Source organism: Xyrauchen texanus, chromosome 6, assembly GCF_025860055.1.
Source record: "Xyrauchen texanus isolate HMW12.3.18 chromosome 6, RBS_HiC_50CHRs, whole genome shotgun sequence".
Lineage (NCBI taxonomy): Eukaryota > Metazoa > Chordata > Actinopteri > Cypriniformes > Catostomidae > Xyrauchen > Xyrauchen texanus.
Window position 1 is genome coordinate 38,442,436 of NC_068281.1, and position 14,039 is coordinate 38,456,474.

Sequence of the window (14,039 nt, forward strand, 5' to 3'; positions counted from 1 at the left end):
GAAAGTTATTTTTCATGGTGGGATTTATTTTGGACTCTAAATTATTCTGGGATATCATGTAAAATCAAAGTTATTTAAAGGTGAGTAATAACTGCACCACTAGCCAAATGGAATTGCTAAAATATTGACTTTTCAAACAGGTTGCCCAAATACTCCCCTGTCTGCCATTGGCTGGATAGGCACATTGCCCACCCCAAACTTGCACCATTGAGCCACACCATAGCAACCATCCAGTGCACCATAGCAACCATGTAGCAACATGCTTAAGGCCATATCTGGACACCAGAACATCATAGAGACATGGGGTTGGGCTCTTTTGGCTGGTTGGCTTGCTCAAACAAACAAATAAATATAAATATTTATAATTCTTGGCCTACAGTATGTCCTATAGTATTTTCTCTTTTGACTTTTCGTAAGGAGTGGGAGCAGGGCTAGTACTAAAGGCCGAAGTATACTTTGGTTGTCCGTGTTTCTGATTGTTCCATGCACCGTATGCATGATGCAAATTTTGACATAAGAGACATCTCCTGTCTGAAATTAGCCAACTTCAGAAGTTTAATATATATTTGAATAACCTAGTCAGGGCTGTTTGTGGGGTTCAAACCAAGGTAGGCACAAAACAGATTTTTTTTTAAGCATACCATTGAAACCAGCAATGGTGCACAATGTTTTTCGTCTCGAATGCCTGGACTGCCAGCAGGGGTCATATGCATGATGTAGTCCTTTTCTACTGCAGTAATTCATAGGCTTCGGCTTGAGCTGGTTTTCCTTATATTAAAAGGAACATGGTCGACTGTGAGGGGTACTATAAGATCAAAGGCCATTTACTGTTCAAAGAAATTCACATGCTAATGTTAAGGCCAGGATGAGGAATAAATTCTGCTCTGCTTTAAATCATGCTGATTTCCATTTCAGCACATCCAAACCTTGCATTTTCAGAGCAAGGTAAAAATGTAATTAACTGGATATTTTTTTTTGTAAGGTGGAAAAAGTTATTGCTCTGAAAGTTGTTAACCAAAAAATACGTTTCATATTTTCCTTGAAACAGACCAGAATACCAAAGAAGGGTACTGATCGCTCATAACTTTGTTAGGAAGTGAAATGTATTTCCAAGGAAATTCCAGTTGCCAGTTTAGCTCAGTAAAGAATGGTTCCTACATTTTCCAAAAATCATAAAACTTTTGTTTATTTCCAGGTTTAAATGAGGAAAACAAAATCTCAGATTTTCAGTGTGGTCTGACTTTTTAACCAATCTGTTGCTACAGTGCATCCGGAAAGTATTCACAGTGCTACACATTTTCCACATTTTGTCATGTTACAGCCTTATTCCAAAAGGGAATTCCAAAATTAATTATTTTCTTCAATTCTACTAACAATACCCCATAATGACAACGTAAAAATTTGTTTGAAGTCTTTATTTAAAAAATAAAAATAAAATCACATGTGCATAAGTATTCACAGTCTTTGCTCAATACTTTGTTGAAGCACCTTTGGCACCAATTACAGCCTCAAGTCTTTTTGAGAATGATGCTACAAGCTTGGCACACCTATTTTTGGGCAGTTTCTCCCATTCTTCTTTGCAGGACCTCTCAAGCTCCTTCAGGTTGGATGGGGAGCGTCAGTGCACAGCCATTTTCAGATCTCTCCAGAGATGTTCAATCGGGTTCAAGTCTGGGCTCTGGCTGGGCCACTCAAGGACATTCACAGAGTTGTCCCGTAGCCTCTCCTTTGTTATCTTGGCTGTGTGCTTAGGGTCGTTGTCCTTTCGGAAGATGAAACTTCACTCCAGTCTGAGGTCCAGAGCGCTCTGGAGCAGGTTTTCATCAAGGATGTCTCTGTACATTGCTGCATTCATCTTTCCCTTGATCCTGACTAGTCTCCCAGTTCCTGCCTGAAAAACATCCCCACAGCATGATGCTGCCACCACCATGCTTCACTGTAGGGATGGTATTGGCCAGGTGATGAGCGGTGCCTGGTTTCCTCCAGAAATGATGCTTGCCATTCAGGCCAAAGAGTTCAATATTTGTTTAATCAGACCAGAGAATTTTGTTTCTCATGGTCTGAGAGTCCTTCAGGTGCCTTTTGGCAAACTCCAGGCGGGCTGTCATTTGCCTTTTACTGAGGAGTGGCTTCCGTCTGGCCACTCTACCATACAGGCCTGATTGGTGGAGTGCTGCAGAGATGGTTGTTCTTCTGGAAGGTTCTCTTCTCTCCACAGAGAAACGCTGGAGCTCTGTCAGAGTGACCATCGGGTTCTTGGTCACCTCCCTGACTAAGGCTCTTTTCCCCCAATCGCTCAGTTTGGCCGGGCGGCCAGCTCTAGGAAGAGTCCTGGTGGTTCCAAACTTCTTCCATTTACAGATGATGGAGGCCACTGTGCTCATTGGGACCTTCAATGCTACAGAAATTTTTCTGTACCATTTTCCCCAGATCTGTGCCTCGATACAATCCTGTCTCGGAGGTCCACAGACAATTCCTTGGACTTCATGGCTTGGTTTGTGCTCTGACATGCACTGTTAACTGTGGGACCTTATATAGACAGGTGTGTACCTTTCCAAATCATGTCCAATCAACTGAAATTACCACAGGTGGACTCAAATCAAGTTGTAGAAACATCTCAAGGATGATCGGTGGAAACAGGATGCACCTGAGCTCAATTTTGAGTGTTATGGCAAAGACTGTTAATACTTATGTACATGTGATTTTTTTTTATTTTTAATACATTTGCAAAGATTTCAAACAAACTTCTTTCACGTTGTCATTATGGGGTATTGTTTGTAGAATTTTGAGAAAAATAATGAATTTAATCCATTTTGGAATAAGGCTGTAACATAACAAAATGTGGAAATAGTGAAGCACTGTGAATACTTTCCAGATGCACTGTATATGACGATGATAAGCTGTGATGATAATAAAATATATACATAAAAAAATGAACTGCAAAACTCAATACAGTCTTATTTATTAACAGATGTTTTGGCTTCCAGCCTTTTTCAAGGTAATTTTCTGTGTATATTTATGCCCTTACTTGCACCTCGAAATTAAAGGTGTGTGTTTACTTTAGTGTCTCTTCAAACTGATAAAATAATGATGACATTTATTAATAATATTATATGATTTAATACATGATGTAATACATGATTGTACTGCATATTGTTACATAATAATTTGTTATAATAAAGATGAGAAACATGGCTATACACTGAAAACCCTAATAAGTTGACTTCACTCAATTGACTGAGGTTATGGCATCTCCAAAACTTACTTAATTAAGTTCACTTGGTGTTCATGTACAATTAATTTAACTATTTAAGTTTAGGTAACTTGATGAAAGTAGACTTAACTCAGATTTGCTATTTAAATGTTGTTTCAACTTAATAATTTTAATTAAATAAGATTGAATTAAATTAAATTAATAATGAATCTTTTTAATTGATTAAAGATCAATAATCAAATAAACCTATTATTCCACAGAAATGCATATAGACCTGTACTTTAGTTGCACATGCAACAAAACAACATAATACTACAAAAGAGCTAAAATGTCAGAATTTTTAATAAGAATTTAAATGTCCCCATAAATTCACTTTTTTTCACCATAAATTCTAAGAAAATCTGGGTAGCTCAGTGAGTATTGACGCTGACTACCACCCCAGGAGTCATGAGTTCAAATCCAGGGTGTGCTGAGTGATTCCAGCCAGGTCTCCTAAGCAACCAAATTGGCAAGGTTGCTAGGGAGGGTAGATTCACATGGGGTAACCTCCTCGTGGTTGCGATTAGTGGTTCTCGCTCTCAATGGGGCGCGTGGTAAATTGTGCTTGGATGGCAGAGAGTAGCATGAGCCTTCACATGCTGTGAGTCTCTGAGGACCACTAAACAGCAGAAAAGAAACAGTTGGGCCAGCTGACATGTAAAATCCCAGGCCGATTTCTCTTTCCAGTCCAGCCCTGGTGATAAAATGTGCGGATTGATGGCCTCAGAAGCGGAGGCAACTGAGACTTGTCCTCCACCACCTGGATTGTTCTTTTTTTTTTTTTTTGCGGCGCAAATTTTGGCTGGAACAATAAAAAAATAATGGTAAATTTTATGTAAGGACCATTAGATCTACAAATCCACCAATTCACACACAGAACAAGTAGTGCGTCCACACCCTTGGTGAAAGAAAACTGCTAATTAAAATGCATAATCACAAATAATAATATACACAGAATTAGTGGGATTGACACTCCAGAGAAAATGTATTTAATTTTTATTCATTGTCATTTTCACAATTGGGCACACTTTAGTTCGTCTTTTTACACTAACAATGCTCTGTAGTGTTATGTTGCTAGCGTTACAAACAGCGCATTAATATCCAACGGTGACCGGAACTACCTGTTTATTCAATGGTTTGAACTGCAGGCCTTCCAGCCAATCAGAATCGAGGATTAGAACAGACCATGGTATAACTACCAATTAACACTCTTTTCATTAAACATCTGTAAACATGAAGTCAAAGAGTAATCAAAAGGTACTTAAAGGGTCATGCAAAACTAATACTACGTTTTTCAAGATCGAATTGAGAACATGCATGAATTTTTACATGTTATTTAGGAATAGGGATTGTAGCCTACTATTTTTTTTTTATTATTTAAAAAATGTATTCATGTAATCCATTCATCACTGTAATCTGATCATACACAATTATGGTGCGTGAAAAAATAGAACTTATTAATTACAAGTGCTCAGATTTTTTTGCAATCTGATTACGTTATCCAAATTACATATAACCCGTTACTATTCAACACTAGCAATAGGCCTCATGATATAAAAATCTAAATGCCAAAACCTTTAATTACTGCGTCACAGGAGAATAAATGAATCAGATAATAACATTATAGTTCACCGTGCAGGAGGGCGCGCGCGCACGTGAATGTGTGTGAATGAGTGACGTAGCACCACAGGAAACACCTCTCTGCTAAGAAGGGGGCAGTCTGACTGCGCACAGCAGACACCTCGAAACACACAACTTACACACCGTTCTAACAGCTACACGTTCAGCTTGTATCTACAGACTGAACGCGACAGAAGACTGCATTGAGAAAGTCTTTCTTCACGCTAGTCGCTTCGCGAAAGCCGAAACTCGAAAGTGCGCGAGAACACGAACAGCCTCTTCCGTCTCGCGCAGCACTGGACTCTTTCCCGCGGATAAATGATGACTTGCTGCGCGCGAATCCCACCAAAAACACCAGACACTTTCTCATGCATGCACGCACGGTATGCTTTTTCATTCTGACGTGGATGTACATGCTTAAATCCTCCCGTATATCCCTGGATTTTTCAGCTGGGAGCAGAAAGTGGGCGTTTTTCTACATTCACTGCTGCAACTTGCAGTTTCAAGTGCAATAAGTTCATTTTAAGGAAAGTGCGTCATTTTAACCACACACTTATTTTTATTTTTTTTAAGAAGATTAACATCAATCGCTGCATATGAAGGTCTTTGGCTCACACTCATACTGAGGTAATTTGGCGACATAGAGGTCGATATGGCACAGGAGAGTGTGTACGATAACCGCAGTATAGTGGCGAAGTACATCCACCACAAGCTATGGAAGAAGGGATACGTATGGGAAGCGAATGCCCATGATGACAGTGTCTCTAACGGACAGAGGACGGGGATGCAGGAGGACATCCGTCACGACCCGTGCACCGCTCTTCATAATGTGTTACGGGAGGCCGGGGACGAGCTGGAGCGCTTATATCAGTCGGACTTTGCGGAGATGTCCAAGCAGCTGCATCTCACGTCCCTCACGGCGCACCAGCGCTTCACCGCAGTCATAGACGAGCTGTTCAGGGACGGGGTGAACTGGGGCAGAATTATCGCGTTTTTCGAATTTGGAGGGACCGTTTGTGTGGAATGTGTGAATAAGGAGATGACAGCGCAGGTTGACAACATTGCGGGCTGGATGACGGAGTATCTTAACGGCCCGCTGTACGCCTGGATCCAGGAGAACGGAGGCTGGGTATGTCATTAGCGCAGTTTATATACCTCTCCTTTGGTGACGCAGCGTTGCTTGCGTCAAGTGATCTAAACGTCCAGCGTTTGCTAATTGGCCCATAGCACTGTCTGTTAATCTCCGCCAGCCAATGAGCGGCGGCGATTTGTCACACCCCTCTAACGCCTTCACTGTGAAGCCCTCAATGACAGCCGTTATCTGCAGAGATTGAAGGTGTGGTTCCGCTCTCAGGAACTTTCAGGAACTGCTGTTGGTTGATTGATTCATGCAAACAGGAGAATATTTAGTCTTATCCAATGACCTGTTCTATGACTGATATTTACTCACCAAATCATGTGTCTAAATGACCCTGGGCTATTCCTGTGCATGTGATGTTGTACAAACATAATTTAACCACATGCATTTCCTGTCTAGATATTTACTTGGCATCTTAAGATGTTACTTTAGGTCATGCTATGTGCAGAATATCATACCACCATACTACCCACACTATCTTTGCAGTATGCAGTTTTTTGTATGCATCGAGCACACAGGTACCATCTACATTTGCTAAAATGTGCATTATAAAGCAGCTACAGTATCGTGACTCTACCCCCCCCCCCAACCACACTTTGACCACTGGCCCCCCCATATTGACCACATTTACGATCACTAACGCACCGTAGGTGAATATACAACAAACTTCAAACATAAAACTACGCTACTTAGAATTATAGGTCTATCAATAAAAAAGAGAAGAAAGAAAAAAGGGAGAATGGATGATAATAGTGCCGTACAGTACAAATGGAGAATCAAATCACAAAATAAGATGTGCCCCATGTGCATACATTCTTCATACACTGACATGCATTGACATGGGTCATCTGACCATATAGTGCTGCTCGTCAGTGTAAGTTAATTATATTTGTGGGTAACTTTATAAACATTTGTAATTTACCTCGCTGGAAATGTTTATACACATTTAACCTAATTAATTACACAATTACATATAGTTTTGCAATAATTTCACGTTGAATTATCTATTTATTTTACACAATCACTGTTTCGTTCATTAGGTGAGCATTTTTAATATTTGGTCAAGATGAAAGTTTCCAGGATTAGTGAAGACAGTGGATGCCCTGTGTATGGTCCTACCAGTGACAAGCATTAATTGAATATAACGAGGTTTACTGTGTTATTTCAGAGCGCAAAATAAAGAGACACGTGGAAGATGCGCTTTACTTTCACCATTCACCAATCAAAGGGAAATCTGCTCTTTACTTCCAAAAGTGATAACGGTAAAGCTGCGTTCACACTGCCAGCTACTTTGTCGCTGCATGTCGCCAGTGGCTGGCGGTTAGGTCGCTGGTGGTGTGTATGGAGAGTCTAAACAGCACTGTTTCTTTACAATTAATATTATTATTAATATATTAGGATTACGTGAGCTCTACAGTACCATCTTCTCTCGAATTGTCTGTCACTCCCGAAAGTCGCTCTTCATTTGCATAAATGTAAACATTTCTCAACTTTGTCGTGTCGCTGGACACGCCCACATCTCACAATGTCACTTTCGCTCGTGTTGCCGGAAGTCATCAGCTCTCATTGAATATGAATGAGATGAGGTTGTTTTGTCTCTGCGTGTGGCAGTGTGAACGCAGCTTAACAGCATTGCACAACATGTGCGGGACTATACAACGCGTGGTGTAAGAGAAAGAGCCCTTGGGTGTCAGAGAGGAAGAGGAGACAAGGATGAGGAGCAAATATACAGACGATTTTCATGCACGGCAGCAAGTTATTGACATTTTTCCTTCTCTCTCTGATGTATGTATAATGATATTAAATGATTATTAAGTTTAGCTATCACAGAGTTTGCTTTAATATATAATTGAAGGGTGCGGGCGGAGCAGGTGCATTGTAAGTGGGGGGAAAAAGGTCACTGAGTAGGGTCATGCATGTGAGGGGCTCTCAAAGATCCTGAAATTATAATTACTATTATTATATCTGTGCTACTTCTCTGTTTGTTCCTCACCCGTTTGACAAACTCAGGCACACATCTGTACATGCCTCCCATGAGCACAATATATACGCAATTTGCATTTGATTGGTTGTCTAAGAGTGATGCCAATCGCCAATTGGCTGTGAGGGAGAGTGGAGAGAAACGGTCAACTGAGTGTGGTGATGTCCAATCAAAAATTGAGATACCAGAAAAGAAAAGAGAGGAAGGAGAAGAAAAAGAAACAAAGTGAGGGAAACAACTCCTCACATATTTCTCTCCAATGAAATCAGGTGAGAACACATTTTTTGAGGTGACCTAATATGCCGGTATGTTGTGTAAATAGATGCTGCATGGTAGTCTGCATTTCGCTACATCTGAGATGAGAAACTTGTTTCCAAGCCAGTGATAAATGTTCTTATCTCACTGTAAACACCGAAGTAACACGTAAAGTGTGCAAGCTTGATTAGAGATAAAATGTTAGCAAATATGGAAAACAATATGTAAACGATGTTTGTAGATACAGACTGATTGAGTGATCTTGCATCAAAATATTAATATGAGCAAACTTGGTCATAACATCAAGATGGCAGGATAATGAATTGGAAAAAAATAAACAAATAAAAAATTATTAAACACATAAAAACCTGGTTCCAGAAAGTGAGTCACAGAGAGTGAAGAAGCAGGCCCATTACAAGATCCTACTGCTCGTATTAATGTAGCTGAGGATGTAAGTCAAGGTAAGTCCAGAGTGTTGTTAGGCAAATATAGATGGTTTAAGCATCCAACATATTTGTAACATTTTCAACAGAAAGGACATTTGGCCTGGATTGTAAAAATATAAATGGGCCATCTTTATGAATGCCAAGTACACAGCTTGTATTGCATATGCATTCTCAGGTTAATTTACATAGTGTAATAATAGCAATAATAACAATCTCAATCACAATCATGAAAGACTAAAGTATCATCTCAAGTGCCATTATACTATAAGTATTATACTATACTTATACTATTCAGTATACAGTACTGTGCACATGAACCTAATGGTAGCATACATGTCAGACATGTCATTTATGGCTCAGGGTATTATCAATCCTGCGTTCATCATGCTTGTAGAGGGCTCTGTACCTACATCAGAGGAAGAAGAGGTAGTAGAGGCAGGAGGTAGAAGTAGGACCGGCGAAGAAGGTGATGGAAGTGTAGACACTAAAGAAATGATTCCTCAGAGGACAGTGGTGGAGTATGATGTTAGTATGTAACTGATGATCCAGCATTATGGCCAGCGTCGCAGAGGTTGACAGATCAGCAGAGGGATTAAATTGTTCTCAAACTGGCAAACAGAAGTCCTGAAGAAGCTGATTTAACCAAAAATTCTCCTAAAGATATGACAGGCAACAATTTCTAAATGACGTACAATATGCTAAGTCAGCCAATGGCTGTAATCTACAGTAAAATTGCAGCATCTCTGTACTGCATCCCATGTCTTCTGTATTCACATGAGCAAACGCAACCACCCTCAAGTGCTCTAACATCAAGCATGTACTCAAATTGGCAAACATAAAATGGCAAAGAATGTATGGAAAACTTCCAGAGCATGAGACATACAGGCCACATAAGCAGTGCTACTTAATATGGAAGAATCTGCAGTGCTCCTTATTAGCAGCTGAAGGAGTAGATAGTCACCTGCAACTACAATTTCAAACAGATAGAGAGGAATAAATGTATTTTACAGAGGCTTTTAGATGTGACACTTCATTTGGCGTCATGAAATCTTCAGAGGCAAAACAACACATTTGGATGAGGTTCATAATGGATATTTCCTGGGAACTCTTGAGCTATTAGCTCATTATGACCCTTTTTTGAATGAGAGTAAAGCAAGAGAAGATCGGCTCACGGTTAACTCATTATTTAAGTCCTGAGACACAAAATGAGTTAATTGACCTGTGTGGCAAAATAGTGAAAAACACTATCCTAGTTTTCTTGCCTTATTATTTGTTCAGACTTCCAAAAGTTATAATTGACTTTCTGCATAGACTGAATGGAGAAGGAACCGCGAGAGACATTCTGCTAACATTTGAATGGTCATTCAGGATATGAGCTTAACAGTAATGAACTCTATGTGAACTGTGATGTGACAAACATAGTAGTTATAGATATGACTGAGAACTTGTGGTGTGGCAGCCAATCCTCAGAACAGCTAACAAGAAATGAGGAAAGTGCCTTATGGAATAATCTAGAACTTCCCTTTCCTTTCTCACTCTGAATCTCTCTCTTGCATTCCTTCTCCAAATCTCTGTTCTCCTACTATGGACCATAACTGTATTAAATATAGCCTAGTTCTAGCTAGTCTGTTAGAACAAAGACTTAATGTGGGTGTGCACATTTCAAAGCACTGTGTCCAGAGGGCGTTCATCAATAATGCAAAGGTCGCATTTGATCATTAAGGAAGGAAAGTTTAACATTCCCCTTGAGTCCTGACCTGTGAAAGTGGAAAATTCTGAGACATATCAAAGAATTACACTCAGGCTGACCTTATCATCAGGAAAGAATAGCCCTCTATTTACTCATTTCTTTCCATTTATGGTTTTGAAATAGACCAGAACACACTATAACAGTAAAATATACACCTGCGTCACTGAATGACTGGATCTGTGACAACTAATTGCATTATACAACAGCGAAAATACTATGGAAACTACAAATAAAGGCAACCCTACTAGCTATTGAAATTAATTTGATATTTAGTGGTTTGCTAAGGTAAGCATCACTATTAATGCTAATGCTTAGGAGTAGGGATTTGAACAAAGTATTAAACTTAAGTGCAGAACTTGCCCGACACTGGTTGTGCTATGCTACAGTATGAATGACATCTTATATCATGTGGTTTGTTGAGGAGAGTGATCTGAAATACAATTTTCACTTGGCGGACAATAGAACTGTGAAAAAATCCCGTAAACTGATTTTGAAGGAGAGACCCAAGTAGAAAGCAGCTTTAATTTTGTTTGTTCTAAGTGAATCACCATTGAAATCAACATGTTAGAGAGATCCTAATCGACTCACTGGACCAGTGGATCCAATTTCTGCCTTAATATCATTTTCGTTTTTACATTTGCAGTGCGGAAGTGATTACACAAGTGCATAAGTGACAAGTCCAGTGTTTACGTCAAAGGTTTTAAATCCTCTAAATAAAGGGGCGGTCACATGGATTTTGTGCTCCATTAATTTCCATTCATAAGTGTGCAAATGATGGAGAGCGGCAACGCAAGCATGTGGGTAGCAGTTTAGTTTTTCTCTGCATAGCTAAGTTCAAATTTGGTGAACTCTTGACATCTTGACAAATAATGTTATTATTTGATTAATATAATTAATAAAATGTACTTATAATGTAATTATTTAACTTAAAATTAATTGCAAAAGAAATTCCCACATATAATATTTGGCAAGTAAAGTCATTTAATTTGAGATAGACTGGATAATAAAGTGGCCGGAGCAGCTCGTCTGAAATAGAGGTGTCTGTCCACAGTCGCCACTACACCTGCGCATTCATATAGACGTTGATCATCACAATCACAAACTGACCTCTTAGCAAAATCTAAAGAGTACAAACTTCAAAGCTGGCTTGCAGCATATATTCAAAAATATTTTGAATTTATCATCAGTTGATATTAGCAACCGGCCCGATATATCGGAAGATGTTTGGACTTATTGGGATTATTGGCATTGGCCGGTAATGGTGCCTGTTTAGCTGATGAACAGAAGTGGTATTTTAGGGCTCCAGACAAAAACAATTAATAAATTACTTTTATATTTTCCTGAAAAATTACCTAAAGAGCCAAATGACTGTTTTTAGTCGCCAAATCATATAATTGCTTGATTTAGATTTGTTGTTTAGAAACAAGATAAAACACAGGAGAAAAGGAAGACAGCTGATAACCTATTAATATGAGATTTAATAAACAGTATATGTAGTTGAGAAGATATGTGTGTTTGCATTCCCCTTTTGTCTCGTCAGTGTTCACACCCCTTTCATAATTTATACAAATATAAGAGATCATGTTTTTTTTTTATTTAGTGTTGCTCTTCAGAATGTACATTACAGATATTTACATAAAGTGTAGTATGCCTATAGTAGTTTGTTGTCTTCTTGACCATCAATGAATGTTTGCACCTTGTACAATAGTTGTGGATGAGTCCCTCAATTGTCCTATATATATATATATATAATGTTGTGCGGGGACTGTTAATTATAAAGAAGCCCGAAATACACATGGGACTCCTATTTTTATATGTCTGCGCTCCCAGTTGTAAACACACTGATGGCTGATTTGCTGAGAAAGTGAATCTGATTCAAACTGCTAACCTGAGCTCCTGAGTTCACACCCTCAGTTCTTTTCGGGTGATTCGTAAAAAAGACCAGGTTCAAAAGACTAATTTGGTCACGACTCTCATGCGCTGGGTTTGTTGTTGTGTGCGGTGCAGCGAGCTCACCACAACAGAACGGGTTAAAAGCAGCTCAGGACACACTGGTGCATGCTTTGAAGATGTATTCAATTACTCACAAGATGATATTTGATGAAACTGCATATGAACGCACACAACCCAACTGCCGCCAATGGCGATTCGATTTTAAATTATTGTTGCAATAAATTATTTATGGTCGCATTTGCGACCATTTCATTCGCAGTCTGGAGTCCTTTATTATCTTTTGTAAAACATTTTCTGTTATAATTTTGATATTTTATAAATAAATAAAATACATTTGATAAAAAAAGTCTATTATATTATATCATATTATACTACAATATATATTGTATTGTTTTATATTTTCTGTTATTTTTTTAGGGATTAATTATTTTTTTTAAATTATAGTAAATATTATCTATAATCATTTCAGCCATTTTTTACATCTCATGTGCTATCATTATATTGCATTCTGTATATAAATGCACTATTTCGACCATCAGCTGCCATTATAAAACCCCTGTTTATGATTTTAATTATTAAAAAACAGAAGCCCTAGAATGTCCTAAGTAATTTTGCATGCTCAAAGCCTAGTGTGATTTCACCTTAAATCAGCTCAGCTAGAAGGTAAAGATGAAAATTTTTAAAACTATGCTAATGCAAAGTCTCTATGACAAGCTAAGGTGAATATAGAATATTTAACATTATCATACACTGTAAACATGTTCTTCAGTAATATAATAAGATGAGCTACTGGGATCACATTGCCCCAGACCACTATTGTGGTTTTCTATAAAAAGAATCAAGTTTACTAGATCACTGTGATGAAGTCAACTAGATACTCTAAATCCTGCCAGGGTTATATTTTCCACCCTGCTCTATAAACATTGATGGAGGTGGCAGGCTCATTAACCTTAATGGTGACATTTGGACAGGCTAGAGTGGTGTGTGTGTGTGTGTTCAGAAATCAGCCTACCTTCTGTTTCCTGTTTAACACAAGACTTAAAAATAGGTGCCATTTGTGGGCTTGCTCTTGTTGAGTCTGCTGCCTTGCCCTGTAAGCTTTAAATTTGTATCTAAGGCTACACTATTCCAGCTGCATCACAAGACCGTTTGTTTGTTTACCCTCCTGTCTGATTCTGAACAACAACCTAGTGTTTCATTTTGGTCTGTTATTCACCGTGTTCTCATAGACGGTAGAAGCCTGTATTCAGGTAATAACACATTGAGTCATACTCTATATATTGTCCAGGCCGTTTCAATTATACATTAGCTGATGGGTTTGAACCATTCTACACAGAATTACACAGAACATCCAGCCCCAGACAAAATATTACTATTTTCACATTTTCTGGGATGATTCTTGAGAAAAATCAGCAGAAATGGCAGAGAACATTGAAATAATATGAGGGAAATTCATTAAGAATGAATTGCAGCTGTTAAAAGCTATGTTTATTTGCATGTGCTGTCTTTGCTGGTTTAGCGCTTGATTCACTAAAGGAATTATGCAGATCAGGGAGCATTGCAATCGTAGCCACAAAATCTGTGCTGAACATAATTTGCACATGCAATTCTGAACTTGTGGGTCAGTTCTGAGCACCACTGTG

General features: G+C 38.8%; 1 protein-coding gene across 2 annotated transcripts in view; it reads left to right on the forward strand.

Annotated features, from left to right (window-relative positions):
* Nucleotides 1-4,990: 4,990 nt before the first annotated feature.
* LOC127645573 (apoptosis regulator Bcl-2-like) overlaps nucleotides 4,991-14,039 on the forward strand; it is a 66,038-nt gene continuing 56,989 nt past the window's right edge. For both annotated transcript variants that reach the window (XM_052129234.1, XM_052129235.1), the window contains exon 1: nucleotides 4,991-6,002. In XM_052129234.1, coding sequence (XP_051985194.1) covers nucleotides 5,526-6,002 — 477 coding nt within the window. In that variant the 5' untranslated portion in view covers nucleotides 4,991-5,525. The remainder of the gene's footprint in view (nucleotides 6,003-14,039) is intronic.